The 23,204-nt window shown below is 37.1% G+C and overlaps 1 protein-coding gene across 2 annotated transcripts in view; it reads right to left on the bottom strand.

The window, feature by feature from the left end:
• The window catches only part of cntn3b (contactin 3b), a 71,398-nt gene that overhangs the window by 34,864 nt on the left and 13,330 nt on the right, over positions 1-23,204 (bottom strand). For both annotated transcript variants that reach the window (XM_053232018.1, XM_034300432.2), the window contains exons 3-5: positions 20,485-20,620; positions 10,065-10,240; positions 3,868-3,963 (exon numbers count right to left, since the gene is read on the bottom strand). In XM_053232018.1, coding sequence (XP_053087993.1) covers positions 3,868-3,963; positions 10,065-10,240; positions 20,485-20,620 — 408 coding nt within the window. The remainder of the gene's footprint in view (positions 1-3,867; positions 3,964-10,064; positions 10,241-20,484; positions 20,621-23,204) is intronic.

The raw sequence follows: 23,204 nt of genomic DNA, 5'->3' as shown, positions 1-23,204 counted from the left end.
TATAGACAGCATTTCTCCATTCTCTCCAAATATCTCTTGCTTTGAGGTGTGTTTGAGGTTGTTTAAAAAAATAGTCAAATAACTCTCTAAGTTGCCGCCAAACTTTTGATGGACACTGTGTAATAATTGCAGCGTAGGGAGCAGAACCTGAATATTAAACGACTGACACCTTTAGACAGGCCATTGTTATCTTTGTGTTGGAGACACACACACAATACCCACACTTCCCCTTTCGCCTTAGGCAGGCAGGACTCGGTAAACAGACCAGCTCTTCAGAAGGGACAGGACAAAGGGAGCGAAACAAACTAGATTAAAAGTGCCTCACTGCCATTCTCAGGACACTGGCCTTGGTTCGCTTGGCCTTGTTCACGCCTGGCTGACTCACCTACTCCCATCCTCTGAAAAAGGCAGAGGTGGAAAGGATAGAGAGAACTGTCATGGTTTATTAGTGTGTCTGTGTCATCCACAGGAAAAGCAAGGAGAGGAAAAATGAAAATCAAAACCAAAAGCTGGAAATCGAGTTCTTCTGGTGGCAGACATGCATCAACGTGTGTGGTTTGCTTGTCGTTTACTCAAGAATTTGACCTAAAAAGGAATTTATTCTGATTACTGACAGAGTGACTAAGCTGTCAAAAGAGAGCTTGTGAAGAGAGGGCAAAAAAATGCCACGGCTGTGATTATCTTCACTGAAATGTGCTTTACATCACAAAGACTTGAGAAGAGCTTTCTGACAAACATATTTAAATAAATGCATAAGCATGCAGGAACGGACGTGTTTGGAATGGACACCAGGGGCTCTATTTTTAGTGTACAAAAACATAAGATCATCACACTGAATATTTTTGTGACCATCAGTGCAGGTGGTAACATAGTGCAGAGCGGTGCACATGTCAAAAGAAAAAAAATGCAAGTTTTTGGTTTGGTTTTGTGTGAATATATTATAAAGATGTCTGGTTAAGCCTGATACTGTGATATCCAATCAAATAAATTCTCATTTTCTTAAAGTACCAAGTGTGCAGCTCAATGACATTTTTGTTATAACATACGAATATAATTTTGCTTACAGATTTTTTATCAATTTTGAATGGCATCAATAACCAACTGACTCACAGGACTTAAATAGTGAACAAACTTCGTTAGTTTTTTTCTGTCACCAAATTTTATGTCAATAAGTTAGCAGGATTATGATAAAAATGGAGATTCAGATTCAATTATGCAAATTGTAATTTTGAATGGCAACAGTCCAAAATTCAAAATATAGATATCATGCTAATACAGAGATTGAAAGATTAAAGAGAAAATACGCAGATGATTAATGAGGAATATAGACCTTATGATACAGAGTTTGCATGCTGGTCACAAGCACAGAGCACATTTAGCCTCTTTGAATTGGTTCCAGGTATAAAGTCTATACAATGCAAAATTAATGCTATATTACACAGTCTACAGTTGCATTTTAAATATGTATATATGTATACATATGTAACAGATGAATTCCAAAGCATGTTGACTGCCAAAACATTTTTAATCAACTAAACTGCTTATAAGACAGTATATACTAATTACGTCTAGTCACATTACAAGCCCACATGTTGTTTAATGAGTTGAAAATGAATTTGTTTGTTTGTTTTTTTAACTCACTGCATATAATTAAAATGGAATTAAATCACTGTGCACAACAGCTTTATCTAGATGATCTGCTTCACACCATTTTTAAAAGTGTAAAGAAACAATTTCACACTTTTACAGCCTTATATATGTAGGCGTATATGTAGTTAGTGGATCTTTCGATGATGTTGAGATCAGGTTTTGAGAGCAAGCCTAAATAAGTAGTATTAAAAAAGGGTTATGCAAGTGAGAAAGTGAATATGTGACAAAAATGCAGCAGAGGCGATCTGACCTTGCGTGAAGTGCAAAACTGACTGATAATGCCATTGATAAGGCTCACTATAATTGATATGATATGGCTCACTATAATGCAAATAAATTTGTGATTTTAATAAAGTGATGCGCTTTTGGCTTTACGATGTTTTTGGATGGATTTCTATGCTTCACTTACATGCAAGTGTCTCATAGCTGGTGTAGATTTAAACACTAGTTAAAAGTAAAAGCTTGTATATGAGTAAAAGGAACTTCACATTAGCATTTGGTCTGAATTCTTAGGTTGTATTTTGGTGAAGAAGCTTATTTATTTTGAGTGGGGTGATATACAGTAAATTGACAAAAGTGGGTTTTAGGAAATGAAGCAGTACTACTAATGGTGAGCTTGAGGTCTGGAAATTCCAGTCTTTTCACTGCGTCTGCGCTAATGGGGTCTCGAGAGGTGGTAGTGCCCGCACATTTTAGAAGCAAAATGGGTTCAAAAATTCTACTGTATCAGCAATTTTAGAATGTCACACCCTCATTTGCACCATTCCACCCACATAGTGCATGAATCAATGACCACCAATAAATAAATAAATAAATAAATAAATAAACAATGCACAAATGCATCAGCATTAAAATAGAGCCTTAGGAGTATTTTAATATTTTTTAGTATTGACACAGAACTTTGATTTACAACATGCCATTTTGCTCTGAAAACTGAACACTCTGAACACTATGAAGTATCTTACTATCTCTTTTATGTAATAACTGTCTATACGGCTTTCCAGAGATTAATTAATTGCTTAAAATACTGTCAGTATTTCTATACCTTGCAATTCTCTTTCTCGATTTCTCAATTTCAATGTTTATAACGTACATGTATACCATTCTTCAGGCTAAGAATGTAAAGTAACTAGTGGCAGTGTATCCTACTAAACATTCTCCATTGCATTTCATACATGACAAACTTATCGATTGCTTGCTTGGAGCGGGGAATGCGATCTGCTGAGAAATATATTACTTTCTGATTGGGTTGAGGCTCTAAATCAGAAAGTGTATTTCCATTTACCAACAGATTTAAGTGTAATTGAAATGAAAGGGATTTAAATGAAGCAATAAATGGAGAATAGATACGTGAGGAGAGTGAGAGATTGGTTTGCAGAAATCTATAGGAGGTCTACAGCTTACCAGTCCAAATACATATATATATATACACACACACACACACACACACTCTAATATGCATTGCAAAGACACCAAGCATTACTATTTTGTCCTCACTGACATGATTATATTACTGTGAGCTTAGCTTTGAAATGGTTAAACCATGACCACTCCATATCAGTATATAGTGGTACATCCTGGATTTCCTGTCCTCCAACTAAGCACATGATTAATCACAGACTAATTATCTCTACAAATCCTAATTGCTGTCCGATGAAACAAGTCCCATGTCTTCTAATTTCTGAAGTCTCATCTGTTCCCATAATTGCCGCAATCTCAAATTGAAATGAATGTTTCACACCGCTGATCTGTCATTTCCATTTAGGCTATTAAAACTCCTCTCTAATTACTGATGTCTGAATAACAGTCCCAGTTTTCAAGTTCCGTCAGCTGGCCAAGAAGATGCTGAACATGTAAAGTAAAACAGAACAGCTGTGACTCAGACCTAAGCCATGATGAAGCGCAGTTAACACATCAAGATGCAAAATAATGGTTATTCGCTTTCTTTTGTCTTGTTTTGAGCTGTGATTTCAATCTCTATCCATTATTTTGTCACTTCCACAACACCCAAAACACATCCAAGAGTTTTCACTTCCCCAATCTTCACATATTTCTTGCCAAGAAACAATCCACTTGCATCATTACCAAACAGCAGTCAACATATCTATTGTCTATAATAATCTTTCTGTATATGAGTTCTACATGATAGAACATACTACATGTCCAAGCAATTACAATTTTGCAAAAGCGTGAATATAAGTCAATAATCAGCCTTACCTCCAGAATGCATCGGGGTTCCACATAACAGAACGACACCTTGGCCTTCCCTCACATTCACAGCACTTCTTGGCTGGGTTTTGAAGCTCTCTAGATCTATGAAATAGTAGATAGATATAATATTACATACAGCATTATTTATAAGATAAAACAGATAGTAAGGTAATGTTTTGTGTTTTGAATCAAAAATAATTGTACAGTACAGTATATCCAGTACAGTACAGCCAGTGTTTGTTGCTACTCTACTCAAACTTCTACTGCATATGCTAAAAATACCATGAATAACCCTGATCTTGAGATATCTGTTGATATTTGCAGATATTTGTAGAGTAGGTCATGATTCTGCCCTTTGCTGTTTCCTCACAAACGGGTTTCAGAGCAAGCTGTTATATCAAGTGGCATGCTGTAAGCCATAGTTCACATTGCTGTTTGAATTTTGATGAATTTTCTATAACAGCAGCTCTGACAAGTGTTGGCTAGAATTCAAATGTAAAATTATTGTTTATAATAATGTCCACGTTCTTATACGTTATCACTTCTGTAGTAATAACTCATTAACATGGCAGATGCTTCACATGACGGCATGTCCCGCTGTGTTTTGTTCCGTACATATTATATATTATACTAAACAACAGTGATGCCTATGATGCTAGTGGTCAGTTTGGACCAGGTGGTCAAGTTAACATTTATTTGATAAATATATATCCGGAGGCTGATTGTTGTTTTTATGATGTGAAATGGATTTCGGCGTACAGCAAGAGTGTCAACACACCACATGGACTGGAGGATTAGCTCCTGAGGGAGAATGTGAATGAGAGATGGATAAAACAGAGTGCGGCTGTAGAGAGCAGATGCCAAGAACACGAGGGTCAGCTGTCGTTGGTGGCGACACATCAGCATTATTATCAAACAAGCCCTATTCTTTAAAATTAAAAACATCATCCCCAGTGTCAATGTGTTTCTGCACTATTCATGCACATCAAATTAACACAAGGAAAAAAAAAACTGCAGGCAGCTGTTCCCCACCTGGCCTGATAAAAAAAAAAACCTCATATGTGTTACAAGACTGAGAAGCTTGTAAGGATTCAAACAAACAGATGGGCCTCAAGCTCAGCAAGCCAAACAAAAAATGAGTCAGTGTGACCGATAAGACAAACTGCACAAGGGATGAGGTGGTGAAGAAAACAGGACTCAGTGGGGTGGTGGATAGAGCTTCACCTAATGAGAGGCCCTGCTGAAAGAAAGAGATGTCCTGAACTGCAACGGAGGAGGAGGTGGAAAAAGGACTTGGTCAGCTCACAATAACAGTATGAAAGGTTCAGAGTCTGAGATAGTGAGGCCCTAAGGATGATTAACGAGCTCTTGGGTTAGAATCTGTATAGCTTGGCTCATAGATCTGAGAAGAAGCCAGGCAGCTCTATAGCGCCTGGACATGTCCAGGTGCTTTGTAATGAAGAACATTAATATCAGTCCAGACAGGAAGGTCAAACAATTTAGCCCAGGAGCTGGAAGCTGGGGCTGTGGGATGCTCTCTGAGGCTTGTATTTATTTCATATAAATCTACGAGGTTGAAGTTGAAACCAGCAAATTCGACATTTTGATTTGAGCCATTAGCCAACCTTATTAGCCATCTAAGAAGTAATGAAGCTCAAGCAAAACTGCGTGCTAAGCACAAAATCGCTAAAGCGCTATAGCAAAACTTTTAATACAATAGACATCAGGCACCTTGGAATGACTGACGATTTATTCGTAAACTAAATAAATCACTATGAATATACTCCCTTTATCAGAAGGTAATTGAATCTGGCAGAAATAGTGCCCTATTATAGTTGCCACTCCCTCTTCAACTAACCAGTGATCAATAAAGGAAATAAATGTCAAGCAGCTCCTTTTAACCAATCCCCAGAAGTGAGATTCATTATACTACCCATGAGGATAGTGGGAGCCTAAGGGGAGTGTGGAATGCTCTCTTTGGCCAGAGAACTAATCAATAGCAAGGCAGCACGATGTGCAGAGAGAGGGCAGAGGAACCTTACTATTCAACAGGAAACAGCCCTGAGAAGGCTGACTCTCATCTCTTTAATTCTCAGGTGAAGGATTACTAAAATAGTTATGTTATGAAGTTGCATCACGATTTGGATGCCTAAAGAAGGTCAAATTGAATGCTGAACCTGAACTGGATATTTGCAGACCTGGTAAAAAGGTGTGTAATTGTGATACCACTGGTGTAGGTTCACGCCAGTAAATTCATATGGAAGCATGTCGGCACTGATTCCCATTGTGTTACTGCCAGGTCAAAAGATGGACTCACTGAAAAATGCCTTCTTGTTTGTATATATGCAATAGATTAAAATTCAGGATCTGTTCAGTAGAGCCAGGAGACGGGGCAGTGTAAACAACTCGGTGTGTTGTTATGGGTTCACGCATCTTTGTGCTGATAGTGCATATACTGTAGTAACTGAATTTAATTACACTTAGGCTTTTTGAAGAGTCCTGGATGAAAAACTATTCAGTACCATGCAACTGTTTAAGACAGACACCATACAATTATAATATAATTAATGTCCACTTAATTAAGAATGTCTGTACACCTGCAAATCCATACAGTTATCCAATCAGCCAATTATGTGGCAGCAGCACACTGCATAAAATCATGCAGATACAGGTCAAGAGCTTCAGTCAATGTTCACATCAAACATCAGAAAGGGGAACGTCGCTTGCTCTTTTTCCAATCTTCAGCTGTCCAGTTTCGATGAACCTGTCCCCTCTATAACATCATATTCCTATTCCTGGCAGACAGGAGTGGAAACTGATGTGATCTTCTGCGGTTGTTGACCAGCCACCTCCAAGGTTTGACATGTTGTGAGTGCTGAGATGCTTTTCTGCTCACAATGGTTGTACCACAAAGAGTGGTTATTTGAGTTACAGTAGACTTCCTGTCAGATCTAACCAATCTCATCTGTCCTGTTTCATCAGCGAAGGCGTTTCCGCCCTCAGAACTGCTGCTCTCTTTTTTTCGCACCATTATGTGTAAATTCTAGAGACTGCTGTGCATGAAAATCCCAGGAGATCTGCAGGTTTTTTAAATACTCAAACCAGCCCATCTGCCACAAACAACAATACCATCATCAGTGTCACTGAGATCACATTTTCCCCCATTCTGATGTTGGAACATTAACTGAAGCTCTTGAGCTGTATCTGCATGATTTTATGCATTGTGCTGCTGGCATTGGCATGTGATTTGTTGATTAGACAATTGCAAGAATGTGCAGGTATTCCTAATAAAAAGGTGTTTCTAATAAAAGTGATAAGTGAATATTTAGCTTGAATAAAAAACTGAAATATATGGTTCAAAGCAAGTTACAGGTTAAAACATTTCTGAATGTTATTAAGTATGTTTTAATCCAAATGTTTAATCCAAAATGTTTAAAATAATCATAATAACGGCTGAATCTGGAGACGGGGGAGCATGCCCATAAGATTAAGCTTAGCCTGTGGATATAAGTTCAACTTTTAACCATACAACTTTATATTAGCTTTGAGGATGGTATATACTATTAAATATAACAGAAACATGCCTATGTAGCCATGATTCATGACCTTTTGTTAGGGTCATACTCTTCATCAACCATAATCTGAAAAAAGATCAAATAACTTCTATAAAATGAATTTATCATAAATGTCTCATATAAAATAATGAAAAAATAATTGAGGAAATTTTAATGTTACAAGAACTCTTAGGACTAACAGCAAATAATTGCTGAAAAACTTGTCAAACCTGACCTGTATACAGCCACTAGAGAAAATCAGATACATTTTGGCTTTATTTTTAATTCTTTGTAATGATTTCTAAGTTGTCAATCATATCTGCAGTTCATCCCTACTTCCTTTCTTACAGTGATACACACTGTTGTGGAGAATCTATAGCTTTATAAAGATGGGGGAGTAAGTAAGTGAGCGAGTTACAGCAATGATACACAGTTCTGAAAACACTTTTTATGTTTTGATTTTTTTTTGCAATTTGAATTTTAGAGCAAATTATATTATCAGCAATAACTTGATTAAAAAGTAGAATCTTAGAATTTCTTTAATTTGCTTCAGTGACAGCGCACATAAGACTCAAGGAAAATCTGACAATTCCTTTAACAATAACGGGAGTTAACATGCTCAATATCATAAATTTGCTTAAATTTAAATAGCGACATAGAAATAGCGCACAACCTTGAATATTGAATGTTCACTGTACTGAATATAGTCATTACTTTTGCATATCCATCTACATTCTGGCATGCCTACAGTTTAGGAAACACCATCCTCGGTGCACAGCAGCATGAGTCTATAGTATAGTGTTTGAAGATTCGCTTAAAGCTGGAAACTCCATGACTAATGGGAATCAGCAATAGAGTCTGAATCCAATCAAACACTTCTCTGCTACTGTAAGCTGGTTGCATCTGACATCCAGTTCGATTTCACTTTGTTCAGCTGGGAAATCTCATTTGCTGCCTTACAAATCTGAACAGCCTCGAGAGATGAGCAAGGGGTAGCCACAAAAGCTCCTTGTTCAAATAAATGCAGATAAGCACATATCCACAAACACATAGAGCAGGTTAAAATGCTTCATTTACATCAAAATGCATTAACATGCATTTTCGGTGATCCAATCACGATCGGATAGCATTTAACCTCATTAAAGTAAATTTAAACCCACACAGTAGGGGTTGTGATTGGATTTTAATTGGATCAGCCAGACCTCCTGTGGAGGTAGTCTAGTTTAGCCTATTCTGGTGAGAGGGGGATCTGTACAACATTTAATGAGTTAATGTCGTCTCTTACCACAGAATTATCTCTGTCCATCTAATTCATGCTCTTTTGATAGCTGGCTCACTTCCCACACTTTACTTAGCTAACTATCTTACTTGCACATTGTATGGAAGAAACAATATCTGATCAGAATGCAGGTGCTTAAATGAATGCACTCAAATACTAGGTGAAAATCCAACGACAAAATCCGAATGCTTATAAATGAATGAAAATATAAGAAAAACCTTCTAAAAACCTTTAGAAAAAGAAAAAAATTACTGAGCTGATATTTACAATTCATGAATCTGGGGAATCAAAGTAACGTAACATTTTAATTGTTTGGAATATACTTGGATGAAACTGAAATGTCTTTCTTTAAAGAAATTGGGCTGCCATATACTGTACTGTGTAATTATAACTGAATCAAACTATTGTATGTGTTTAAGTGGTATGATCGATTTAGTAAACAAGAATGGACGTCTTCACTTCTAATGGTGAAGAATAACAAATACTGACAGATACTGCAATTTGCCATTAAATTTTATAAATCAAAAAGATGGATTTATAAGGTTCTTTCTGACATTTTTGTGAGTTTAAAATATTGAGACAAAGGTTTGACCTTCAGAACTTATAACTTAAAATCAAAACTTATTTTATCCTTAGGATAATTCCGGACCAACTATCCTTCTTGCCTTGGGGTAATTCTGGGGCATTGCTAACCTGACTCAGTCATACAGGTTTCTCCATTACAACACATGGAGGATCCGTCCTTTTATGTTCACAGGGGCCACTCAGGTACTTATTCAGTCCATTGTCACCTCAAGAATGGAATACAGCATCTCACTCTTGGTAGATGCGTGCATTTCCAACCCTTGTAACTGATCCAGACTGGAGCTGCAAGACTCATTTTCAACTTCCTACACCAGCCCACTGCTGCTTTTTCTCCACTGGCTTCTTGCATCAGACTTAAATCACTGATGCTTGCATACAAAAAAACAAATCAGTGCTCACCTACATTAAAGCACTTATCACACTGCATCATATTCCCTTTGAATCACAAGCACTGCTCGACTGGACCCACCATCTCTCAAGATAGAAGGAAAACATGCATCAAAACTCTCCTCTGTCCTGGCACCCAGGTGCTGGAATAAACTTCCTGTGGCTGTCTGAACTGCTGAGTCACTGGCTGTCTTTAAGCTAAGACTAAAGACTTACCTCTTCACCAAGCACGTGAATTATCATTTATTACGTATTTGCAAATGCTATTGTTTTGCAAGAGCTCTTTGAGGAACAAAGGGAAATGTCTATTATCCCCTGGAATAGTGTAATGCAAATCCTGTTTAACTTAAGTTAAGTCAAGAGCTTAGAATCTGCAGCATTAAATCCACTGAACTCACATGCAAACTGCACGGTGGCTCTGTGACTCAGGATGATTCCTCGGGCGTTGGAGGCAGAGCACTGGTAAACGCCTGCATCTTGGTCTCGATCCAACGTGTTGATAATCAGGTTCCCTCCAGACACATGACGCCTCTCGTCACCGTCGAGATCAATGAGCGTCCCATTCAGAGACCATCTGCGGAAATGCAAACACAATCAGCTCTCATATCTCAGGAGAATTGCACTCGTGAGCATTAATCACACATATCGATCTGATCAGTTCACCTTCATTATGCTGCCAGAGCTTTGGATGTATCAAACCCCATGTACATAACATAGGAGTTTGTTCTCTATCATTCTATAATAAATATTACAGAAACATAAAAAAGTAGTAAAGAAAGCATACCAATGACGATTTTATGTAATGAACCAATGGTTTTACAAACGGAATGGACGCTAAAGACAAACCTAGTTGATCCCATTTCAATAAAAGGCCTAATATTCAAACAGTATATCTATCTATAAGATCTTGATGGTGTGTTGCATTTCAAATTTTAAAACTGAAATGACACAACATGCACAGGGCCTCCAGTGATTCAGGTTTACATTCCTCACGTTATTAATGACATAACTTTCCTAATTTTCACGTAGCTACTAAGTAATTTATAGTATTTCCTGAGTAACTTGATTTAAAAGATTCAAATTATTTATATATCTATCTTATAGTAATAAATGTATTTGAACAACTGACATTACAGATATTTGTTAGTAGATATTTATTTGTTTTTGAATTTGAAAAATGCCTGCACTAGTTGGCAAGTTTTCAATATTATAAATGTTGTTATACCACAACACTAATTAGTTTTCTGTAACAGCACGGCTTTGACAGTAGTGTATGGAGTGTATTTGTTTATTATTATTAATTAACTATAATCTATTAAAAGATTTAATAGATTATAGTTAATTAATAATAATAAACAAATAGAAAACAGGCTGTTATTTAACAAAAAAAACTTATAATTGATATCAATTATCCTACCAATTATCACTGATATGCTGAATTTTTCTGGAAGGAGAAGTTTATTTAATATTTATGGAATGAGTCTCCAGTGTCAGTGCTTTGTAACAATTAGAGATAAATCTGTTCCTTTAAAGACTCCAGTGAGTCTTCAGGACAGAGGCTTCGGTCTTTTGTGGTTTCTCTGTAACATGACAAGCTGCATCACATCACCTCACCATTGACTACATCGATTAATTATTCCTTACGTGTCGAAACTTAAAGCATGAAATCTCGGACTCTCCTGACTGCCTCGCAACGTGATTATTAAAGGTGTGCCTATATAAGCAAAGCCAATAACTGCTGCAACTTCTGCCAAGGAAAAAAAGTAGGTCATGAAGTTAAAACCGAAGCAAATCTGCCAATCAAAACATACTGTATATGCCAATATCTACTGCATTATGATTCAAAATCTGTTCTTTTACATAGTGATAGTGTGCTATTGTCTGAAAGTTTTTCAGGCTGCAATAGCAAAGCCTAGCCTTGCAATTTGGGACTAGAATACACTGAAGGATGAGTGAATAATCCTTTCATCCTGGAAGGAAAAACCTCAAAGAATGGTCCACCGGATCAGGAACACTTTCCAGAGGGGAAGAACATGTTGTGTCAAAAAGCATACAAACCTACACAAAACCACACTTGCAAGGAACATTGCACAATAGACCCAAGTTCTCTTGGCTAAAAACCCTAGGGCATGGATTTTCCGCTACACTACACTCGCACGACCTACAATACTATACAAGACCTAAGATACTAGAATAGTCTGGTTTGCTAATAAGGTACTGTGGAAACCTGGTCCATATAGCTGAGACAAAGATTTTAATACTAATACTAATATGGAAAATATGGTAACAACACACAAGGTGCAAGCTGGTGTTGAAGGATCAAGGCATACCACTTCACCTGACAAATACGAAGGTAGTTGTGATTATCCAGCATTTGATTGATTCCATACCTCTTTATTTCAGATTACTGGGAATGTCCCAACTCCAGACACTTCTACAGAAACATCAAATGGATGAAAATAAAACATTGGAAATCGTACAGTGTCTGGAGAATAATAATTTGATACAAACTGACATTGGTTTTGACAGGCATCAGGCTGTGGGCATAACAAAACAGAATTCCTGATTGAAGCTGTGGATGTATTTCCTCTGTAGATAGCAGCACCATGCTGTCAGAAAATCTCTACTGACTGACGAGGGCCTTCCCATCTGGCATTACAAATTCCTTTAAACACTGCTTGTCCAGAAGCTACTGAGTAATTATACAGAGCTCAATAATAGTTGAAAATAATAAACTGATTTCGATGCATGGGTCAAGGCCATTGAGAAATTCTCAAATCCTGGACCGAAATTCTCAGATACACCAAAAGATAATGTTGAACCACAACAAATGTACTTCGCTCAAAAGAATCCGAAGTGCTAATAACTCATTTCTTTAGAACAAGAAATGACAAGACTGGGTTTTAGTCTAGGGCTGCTGAGAATGTATGACATGCTGATTGCAGAAAAAAAATGAAAGGAGGCAAAATCAATATTGTTCTTTTGCTATAGAAATCTAATGAGCAAGGAAGGCAGAGCTCCTTTATTATACAAAGCAGTCATGACTGTCCCCAGACAGCTCTGACAGACTACAAAAGCAATGCTGTCTCTGTCTCTCGTCCTGATTCTCATCTTATTATTTCATTTTTCCACAGCGCATGTTTCGGCTTAATCTAACTTCTTTAGTCACCATTTTAGATAGAGGTTGCATTCACCTTAAATGATAGCAAGACATGCCCCTGAATGCCCAAATGTGGAATGTGTTTTTCATTCTCCTTATAGAGACAAAGCCACACTGAATTAGCTTTGTCTTTATAAATGTCTTCTACTCTGGGAATAATTGTGCTCATGTAGGTCAGATATAGCAAAAACAAGTTGTTATGCTTATACAGAAAGAAAAAAATGTTTTATTCTACATTTATAAAAATAATGTTTTCTAATAACTTGCTCAGCCTCAGGCTTAGACGTGCGCACACTTAACCATGACTAGTGGACTTTCATATAATTCTGTCTGTTGCCTGTTATTATATAAATAAAAAATAACTTGTTTCTCTTAAGAGCAGCAGTTCTCTATTTGTGTGATTGGTGAGGGTTCAGTGAAGGCTCACTGAAAGTAATCAACGAGGACAGGAAGCAGACTGAGCTGATAGGATGGCTGCGTCTTCTCTGCAGGCTGAAAAAGCTTTACCAGGAAAATGTGCACACTAAAGTGTGTGTATGTGCGCCCCACACACAAACACATACACACACATTTTATCTAGCATATAAGTTGGCCCATTGGAGAATAAATTGTCTACAGGCATTGTTGTATTGCTAAACATTTATCTATCAATTGATTAGTTCATTCATTTCACCAGTGAATGAACGTACAGTATGTTATAGCATTTTTCATAATCCAGTTTTCCTTTTTCCTGAAATTTGCACACTCACACACACACACACACACACAGTAAAGACTTTCACTGTTAGACTGAAAATATTTCAGACTATATGAAGTCAGTTCTGCAGTCACAGCACAGCACTGGGAATTTTTTTTAAATTCTCTTTGATCATTAACACTTTGATATCACTTTGCATGAAGTGGAGAGGTGTGCAAAAGACCACATAAGATCCCACTCAGCTAGTTTAGAGTCAGATCAGCGGTGCATGGCAGCTCAAAGAAGCCAATCAGGGCTCATTTTCTGATGTTAGTGAGGCTGGAGCTAAACGTGGCATTAAAAACTCCCAGACGCTACTGTAGACATCACATCCTCCATCCATCATTAAGCTAGGATTTTATCATCATTAAGCTATAAGGAGTTTCCGTGCTGCGCTCTAAGTTAATCAGTGATTTTTCAGCTGAGCCGGCAGCTCATCCACACGAGTACATTTGAAGAACTGGTACATCCCTAAATAGTGTAACACAATACACAGATTTATTATTTTGCACATTTATTGCACATTTACTTATTTTCATCATTAACGGCATAGCCTAAAAAAAAGCACTGAAGCAGAAAGTGTCATTTGTAGCCTGTAGAACTGAAGTTTGGTATGGCGTGTTTTTTTTTTTTTGCTATCTTAAAAATGATGCCATGAAACGATGCCATGAAACTAGTCGATTTTTTCGAATTACTGTTCAACTAGCAAAAATTAAAAACACACAAACAGACACACACACATGAAATGCTTCAATGATTAATCGATCACCCTTTTAAATGACCAATCATTGCTTTGTTTATCTATTCATTCTTCTACCCATTCAAGCATTCACTGATTCATTTCACCAGCATCTGTGGAGCTCCAAGAGCACAGATGATGCAGATTTGGCAATAGAGTGCCTGGTATGTCCAAAACTGGCAAACAAGTAATTGCTTACAAAGGTGCCTATCCAAACAATGACAAATCTATTCCCCAATGGGCCAAATTACATGCTACATAAAATGAGGATAGAGCCAACGAGACACTGGGTTATTCTCAGGTAATTAGAAGTGTGCCAAGAGCTGGCTGATATAATGTCTTCCAAGTCATTTTGAAATACAGTTATGAGATTCTCATTGTAATTCATTGTAAACATCAATGCAGATCATCACCATCGCCATCATCATCATCATCATCATACTACAATCACCACCAAGGATAGGCAAAAATATATCAAACAATAACACAAAACACCCCAAATATATCTTCATTAACTACCTAATTGCACCCAAATATTTATCTTTTTACAACATTTAACAATATTTTGTAAGGGAGATACAGGATCGCTGGGATACCTTCATTAAGGTAATGTTAGTGGCCTGGTGAATGGTAGCCAACATTAAGGCTAGATATCTTTCAGAAACCACACTGGTGGTATTTACTAAATTATGAAGAGTCAATGTTGGCAGTGTTGGTCAAAGAGTCAATGTCGGTTTGCTGGAAAGAGTTTAATATGACTAGATCCCAGCAGCTAAAACTGATCATCTGAACTGATCTGATCATCTGAAATCTTTTAAGCACATGAAATCTTTTAATAAACATGGAGTAAAAAAATAAAGGACTGGAAGATAGGTATTTGCTATCTGCTGGAGTCAGTCAACATTGCTATCTTTCAATTTCCTCCATGATTCAGAGGCTGCTTATGAACTGCTCCCAAGGTGCTGCCCTTGATAAGTCTTTAATAAGGGGTTAGCAAAGAATTTTGAGCTACAGAGCATCTCTGGTGCGACCGTCTTCTCTACTTTTGTATCACATGAGAATCAGTTTATGAAAATACAAGCACACATAGGATATCATGATTTTGTATGGCCACCAAATACAAATGACAAAATAGCAGGTTGTATTTCATATAGGTGGATCAAAAATACTGTCCATTGCTCATCATCTTCATCATCACTGTTGTTATATTCATAGCTTTTCTGGTCACAGCATTCTTTCTGAGTCCAAAATCTGTTATAATAAATAAAAAAAGCAAAAAAAAACCCACATATAATAAGGACATGTTGTACAAAACAACTAGAATTATCTTTCAACTAAAATGTTTGGTGGCAGGAAGCAAAGACAAACATATAAACCAGAAGGCAAGAAATGCAGGGAAAGAAAACGACAGAGCAGGGCTAATGAGCACCGGCACAAGCACACCTCTGACTCTTTTGTGTTATTTCTGCATTTTAAACAACTGAGTGATCAGCCCACTCTCTAATGATTTACTTATCCACAACCCTGCTTTCAAGTTGCCTAGTTACAAAAGGTCCAGGTGCAATTTCTCTGGTTCTAAGGTTAAATATATAGCTGGAATTGAACATTAATTAATAGGCAATGTTAATCCTCTCGAGTCAACATAAGAGGTGAATAAAACAGAACAAGCTTTCATTCTGTTGCTTCTCTATTTTATCTTTTATTTATCTCCTATTATGTTCGTGCTTTTATTAGCTTATTGCCCCATGCAGCCCAGTGATGAAGCCTCTCCTGTTTTAAATCTCTTTGCCTCAGGGGGTGTGTGAGAATCGGGACTCTGCAATTCCTGGCTTAGTCACAATGAACTCTGGCTGACCTTCAAAGCTGCATAAAGCACAGGATTCACCTTACAGCCCAAGAATCTCCATCTAACACCATCTGCTGGTAAGACTTCCATTCATTGTTCATGAATGGAACAAATGAACAGTTTTCAACTCACAATCAATTAAGAATCAGTTATGTTGGCATTGAACAGCTGCTGCAGGCAACATCAAATCCATTTCAAATTATGTCTACAACATGCTGAACAAAACATGCAATCAATTTTGCCTGAAGGTGCTACATGAAAGCCTCATAAGTCCCAATTTTGTCTCAAAGCCAGTTCTAACTTCCAAGTTTATTGAGTTTCTGGAGTCTTTCTAGATTTGTGAGTCATGCCAAAATGCTCCACTCTGACTCAACTCTGTGTTCTCAGCTCTGTAGAAAACTGAGATGGAGAAACAAAAAAAAAAAACCTTCTGGCATCGTGTTATTCTCTGAGCTGATGCCAGCTTCACTGGAATAGGAGGAGGCTTCAAAACAACTCTAAAAGGAAAAGTCACATAATCTTCTTCTTCTTCTTTTTTTTCCCTAGCTGCTGCTGGATCAGAGATGTCCTTGACTCAACATTAGCTCCCCTCTCTGCTCCATCAATACTGCTATACATTAGCGAGACTGATGATGACTTCACCTGTTGGGTGCATGCTGTTCAGTTCCAACATAGACGGATGATGCTTGGCATTCAGAACAGCAGATCTTGTAAAAACCGATCAGCACCTAATTGCGGAAGACTTTCTAAGAACTCCAGATGTTAGATTTGAGCATCTGGATATTTGCTGAATGAAGTGTCATTGTCAGAGCTGGGATGGTAGTGCAGGTGTAAGGCTCATTTGTTTAAACAAAACAGATCATTTAAAGTACTTCAAATATTTGCTGACTTCAAAGTAAGCTATGTCTTGACACATTCCCTTCAATTACCTCCACCTTCGCTCCTTCCCTCCACTCTGAAATGAATCATGACTTAAAGTGTCATAAGCTCTCAACGTTTACAGTAGGGACGAGCCGACATTATTGTAACATGTAACATTTCCTGCTTTTTTGAGTTAAATTACAGACTTTTTATCATCACTTTTTAACATCATAAATATGTTTGCTTCTTTTATCAAGTTTGCTTCTTTTATCAAGCAAGTTTATCCATATTGTCAGCAAGTGCAGTACAATTTCACTGAAACCGAAAGGAGCCCTGTACTGTACGAGCGAAATGGCACAACATTGTATAAATGTCTGTGGGTCAGTTGTAACACCACTCATAAATGCTGTAAACATACAAGAACATCAAGAAAAAAAAAAAAAAAAAAATGTAAAAATGTCATACATTAATTACTCTGTATAATATACCCAAGGTCACATACTTCTGATGATGCTCCCACTCAGAAAAACATAAAATCTGTACAGAATGGTGACAAAACATGTGTTAGTTAATTGGAGTAACTGATATATGTGATTGCAGTGCAGTTCAGACCAGCCACAGGTACACCTGACTCTCATAACAGCATTGTGGTTTTCTTTCTTTCTTTCTTTCTTTTGAAAGCCCAAACAGGAATGCACACCAAAACAGAGACAGTCCTGCTACCACCCAAATTCAGTCCTAACAACATATAATGCTAGCTACATTAGCTGTGAGCTTAGCAAGCCATGTGCCAAAATGTCCCTTTGACCATCATTTTTTATATTTTGATTATATTGTGCACTATATTTTAAATAAACTACGAACACCAAAAAACATTCTTTTAGACTCCTCAAATTCTTTCTTTTAGTTTCCACAGTGGCATTCCACCTCGATAGACTCATTAGGGGTGGATCATTATCTCCCCAGGTGTGAAAGACATCAATATTCATGGCCATTGATGCTCTCGCATACAGTGTTTCTAAAACAAAAAGTGTCACACAAAACTTGAATCAGTGTGTTGTTTTCTGTGAATGAATGAACAGGATGGTTTTCACAACATGTTGCAACAAAGACCCTGGTCTACATAATCCAGTACTCAAAAGTCTTCTGAAAATATAGTTAGTATGTGTTTTATGTCCTTAAAAAAAAAAAAAAAATTATATATATATATATATATATATATATATATATATAATTTTTTTTTTTTTTAAGGACATAAAAAATAGTATAAAAAAAAATACTAAAAAAATAGTATGTATATATATATATATATATATATATATATATATATATATATATATATATATATATATATACATACTATTTTTTTTTCTAACCAAGTATAAACTTGATTTTCTCAAAAATACAAATATGTACATACATGTTGCTCACATATTATTGTAGCATAATTTGTGCTGAATATAGTATAATGAGACATTAATATGCTGAACAACATGCTACACATAACCGAAATAAGAACAAATGTCAAGGCATGTCAAAACATCTCAGGGATCCAAAAAACACCTCAGAGTCCTGGAGGTTAACGGTTCATAACCTCTGACAATCGCCCTATAAAACTTATTAACATAGCAGTGCTGCTGAGAATCGTCTTCCCAGGCTAGCTGGCTAATGCTAACCAGGCAGGGGCAGAGCAACCACAGTAGAAGGAGTTTTGCTCAGCAAGAAAAAAATAGAGGGAACATTGCTTGGAATATATTAGGCCTAAGTAATTACAATAGATCACTGGATGCCATTATATACATGTGCAGAAGATTAACACAGAGCAACCGCCCAATTAAACACGTACTGTAAATGACTGAGCTCATAAAGCTGTTCTATTTTCCATTTTGTTTTCATTTCTTCCCATTCCAGTTTTGTTACTTCATAATAGCAATATAGTATGGTATATAGGTACTACAGTTTGACCATACTTTTATGATTTTTTTAAAAAACCTTTATGAGTTCTGCATCAATTGCAATTCATCCTTATGATAACAGAAATTAGTGGGTGCATGTCTTTTCTGTCTCGGTGATGCCAGCTTTCACTACTCTTAACACTCTGAGACTAAGTGTACACAACTACACAGATTTCACTTTTCCCGAACAAAAATATCCTGCTTTTGTTTTTATTACATGGCACAAAAGAGATTTTTTTAAGCAGACATGGAAAAGTGATGTACTTGTGTATGCATGTAATGAAGTCACAGCTGCATGCATGCATGTATTTTTTCGGATAACATGCATGTTCCACGTGTGCCTGCTATCCCTTACAATCTTATAATTTTAGTACACGGTATAGCTAACATCGTTCACACTGCAGACTACGGCGCAACATGGCCAGGTTTGTTCCTGAGTCTGCAAAAGTCTGTTCCTTTTGCTGAATGTGCAGAAGCGACTGCATCCTATTCTGTCGCCGTGTTTACAAGAAGTTCATGAATAAATCAAAAGCCTTCTAATTAAAGTGCATAATCTAAGTCATTCCGTCTGTTTGAAGAGCAGCAGACAGCTTTTGCACTTGTTTCCCTTTGTTTGGTGTGATGCTGGGAGCGTAATTGATTAGCTCCTCTAACACTCCTCATCTCGCACAACGAATATAATGATACCCCCTGCTGTTGACCTAGCATTGTGTTCTCCAGTGAATAAAGGCAAATACGTCTACTTAACAAAATGTCACTCGCAAGGTTATTGCCCCTCTCCTGTCCCCATCCCCCAAGCACTTACTTGAGGATTTGCATGATGCTGACCCAAGCTCGGAAACACAATCTGCCGTGCAGCTAGTCCCGGCTGCTATTTTCAGGCCAGATATCCCTCCAGAGACTAAGTGGGACAGTATCTTGGAAATCTTGAGCACAAATTAGTCATTTACATCCATTCTATTTTCAAAGCATTTTTTCCCCATTCCTACTGCAATGTAAGTGCGTATTACTCTCCGGGAAAGGATAATAAATCAAGCTTGCTGCTTGTTAATATCTGAAGCTCCTGCTGAGGTTTGCACACGCCAGGAAAATAACAAGTCTCTAGCTGTAATGTTGTTTCTGTGTTTAAGTAGCAACCTGTGTTTATGTTTCTCTAGCAACCAATGTAATGCTGTTTCTGTATATAAGTAGCAACCTGTAGTACCGAGATTAAGCCATTTAGTGTACAGGGTTGATGTTGATGACCTTGACATCCAGTACAGCATAGAAGAGCTCCCAAAATTTGGGTCATGAGATAAGATACTGTCAGAAGAAGCACTTGTCCATACAGTGGGTTACTGTATTTCTGTTGAGACAAACAAACTGCCTCTTCCTGTCCAAAATCGATAGCAATCAGCACTATTAGTCTCCCATTCAATCCTCCTGAGGGAGGTGTTGCAGATTTGCCAATACCAACAGCGCGACAGCACAGAAACACTGCACAGTGAAAATGGTTGCTAGTGTGCTAGAGAGAGCTATTACCTGTACTGCGGAAGAGGGATGCCCGAGGCCTCGCATGCTAGGACAGCCTCCTGCTTTGGGGAGTGAATAGGGAGAATCAGGTCACTGGGCTCTGTTCTCCACCTCGGACCATGAAACAGTGCATCTTCTGCATAAGCTGGCGAGAAGAGAAGAAGAAAAAACCCTCAAAAACACTGCATAATATTTTAAAGAGTTTTTATATAAGTTTTATGCTATGTTATTAATACAATCCAGCTGAGATAGAAATATTTTATATGAATTGTATACTGTAAATTATTTTATGTGTGGTGATACAGAGGTTTCTCTGTATTAGGAATGTTTTCTGATAAGAAGTTAATGGAAAACCAGAGAGATACTAGAGACACATGACATGTTTACTAAACAAACATAATCAGACAAGATTAGAAGACATCGGGCATTCTCAGAGTAGTATGGTTGTAGTATATGTAATGTAATACGTTCTGCCTGTTTGTGGCTGAGCCTACGTTAAGGATGAATTAACCAAGAATATTCCAAGAAACATCCCATTTTCTGTTTTTGTTGTTGCTAGAATCAGATTTTAAATTTCTAAAAATATGCTCCATAAAATCTCTCTATGAATGCACACTGTAAAAAAATGCACTGTACACGTTACAATAACTTACTGACAACGGAGTTGAGAATAAAGTACTGTAAAAAGATTTACAATAAACAAATGTAAGCATATTTACAGTGAAGTCCAGTAATATCTAACATAGTATAAAATAACACTTAATCCAGGACATTTGCTCATTTGGCTGATGCTTTTAAAAGAAACATGACATACAGTGCAGAAAACAACTGAGGTGAAGAGTCTTGCTCACAGATCCAGCCATGGCAGTGCTGAGGTTTGAACTCATACCTTCTAATCTGTAACTCAAATCCTCACCAACTGAGCCACCACAACTAGCTTAAATAGCTTACACTGACTGAACCACTTCTACCACTGAACTAACTTGCATGAAACGGTTGCACTGAATCAGTGAAAGTTAGTTGAGCTGGTTGTGGTGGTTCAGTGGCTTTGAGCAGAAGGTTGTCTGTACAAATCCCAGCATTGCCAAGCATGGTTGTGTCTTTAACCTTAGGCTCAGTTGTATCCTGCCTCAATTAAAAGTTGTTTTTTTAGCCTTCACCTCAGTTGTATTCTGCATTGTGTCCTGTTTCTTAAAAGCATCAGCCAAATGTGCACATGTATTGGATTATGAGTTATTTTATACTATGTAAGATATTACGTTACATTACTTTACTGTAAATATGTTCACATTGTTTACTGTAATTTTTTTACAGTACTTTAGTGCCAACCCTGTTCATTTTTTTTTTGTGCAGTATAACAAAACTGTTGCGCATACACTTATGTTTATAGTTAAATAGTACGTGTACTGTAATTGTGCTGTACATTAATTTATCTATTCTCTAAGGCAGAAATAACAGTTATTTTGAATACTGTACAGTATATACAGTATTTAAAGGCATCTGTCAATAACGCAATTTATGTATACCATTCAGCACACCTCCCTGGCTGTTCTGCATAGTTTCAATCCAGCTGAATTAGAGACTTTTTATTCCACTTATAAACAGTGAGGGGAAATAGTACTCAGACACTTTGTTTTTGTGATTCAGTATACCTACAGTGCATACTGCATATCCATATATTGTTCCAAAAGAGTTCTGATTTGTCTAAATGCTTTTAGACACATATCTCTTTGCTTTTTTTTTTTTTTTAGCAGTTGTGTTAGTTGTGTCTCCATGAACTTTCCACTTGCATATTATCAAACCAGTTGTACTGACAGAGATGTGTCAGATTTAGACATATAATGTCTTTTCACTTTGTACTTGTGCATATGAACATATAAGTATGTATTCATAAGTATAAGCAAAGATATGTTTAGAATACTAAATTTATCAGGGAGAAAAAGATACTTCCACTGGTTGGCACGTCAGACACTGCCACTGGTTGGGAAGATTTCACACTACAAGTAGCAATCATGAGGAAGCTATTTAAAGTTCTCAGGAACAACATTAAATGACACTCGAAAGGAAAAAGCTACAGAGCCATAGCAAAGAGCTTAAACATCTCTGTCAGTACAACTGGTTTGAAGTGGAAAGTTCATGGAGACACAACTAATCATGCAACTAATCGACAGCAGTCACTTGAAAAGAGTTGCAGGATGACCTGAAAGCAGCAACAACAACAACAACAACAGTTACACACAGAACAATAATAATAAACTGTAGCACAATCATTTCCGTCCTTATATCCCACACAAACCTCCTCGGCTAAAAAAAAGAAGCACAGAGATATGTGTCTAAAGGCATTTAGACAAACCAGAACTCTTTTGGAACAATATACTCTGGTCAGATGAAACGAAAATAGAACTCTTCTAATAATTCAGCTTGTCATGTTTGGAGAAAGAAGGTTTGCGTGTATGTTCCCAATAACACCATATCTATAGTGAAGTATGGTGCTGGGAGCATCATAATATGGGGATGCTTTTCTGCAAAAGGTATTGGGGCATTACATGTCAAAAAAGGAAACATAAATTGAACGAAGTAGAGGGGCATATTAGAGGAGAATTTAATCTCATTGAATAAACTGAATCTGAGGAGAAGATAGACGTTTCACCATGACAACGGCCCAAATCATAGAGCCTAAATAACTCAATAAGACCTTACATGGCCTAGCCCGTCTTCTGACTTGAATC

This window comes from Pangasianodon hypophthalmus, chromosome 2 (assembly GCF_027358585.1).
Source record: "Pangasianodon hypophthalmus isolate fPanHyp1 chromosome 2, fPanHyp1.pri, whole genome shotgun sequence".
Taxonomy (NCBI): domain Eukaryota; kingdom Metazoa; phylum Chordata; class Actinopteri; order Siluriformes; family Pangasiidae; genus Pangasianodon; species Pangasianodon hypophthalmus.
Note: the sequence above shows the minus strand (reverse complement) of the source record. Positions and strands in the feature narration are given on the sequence as shown.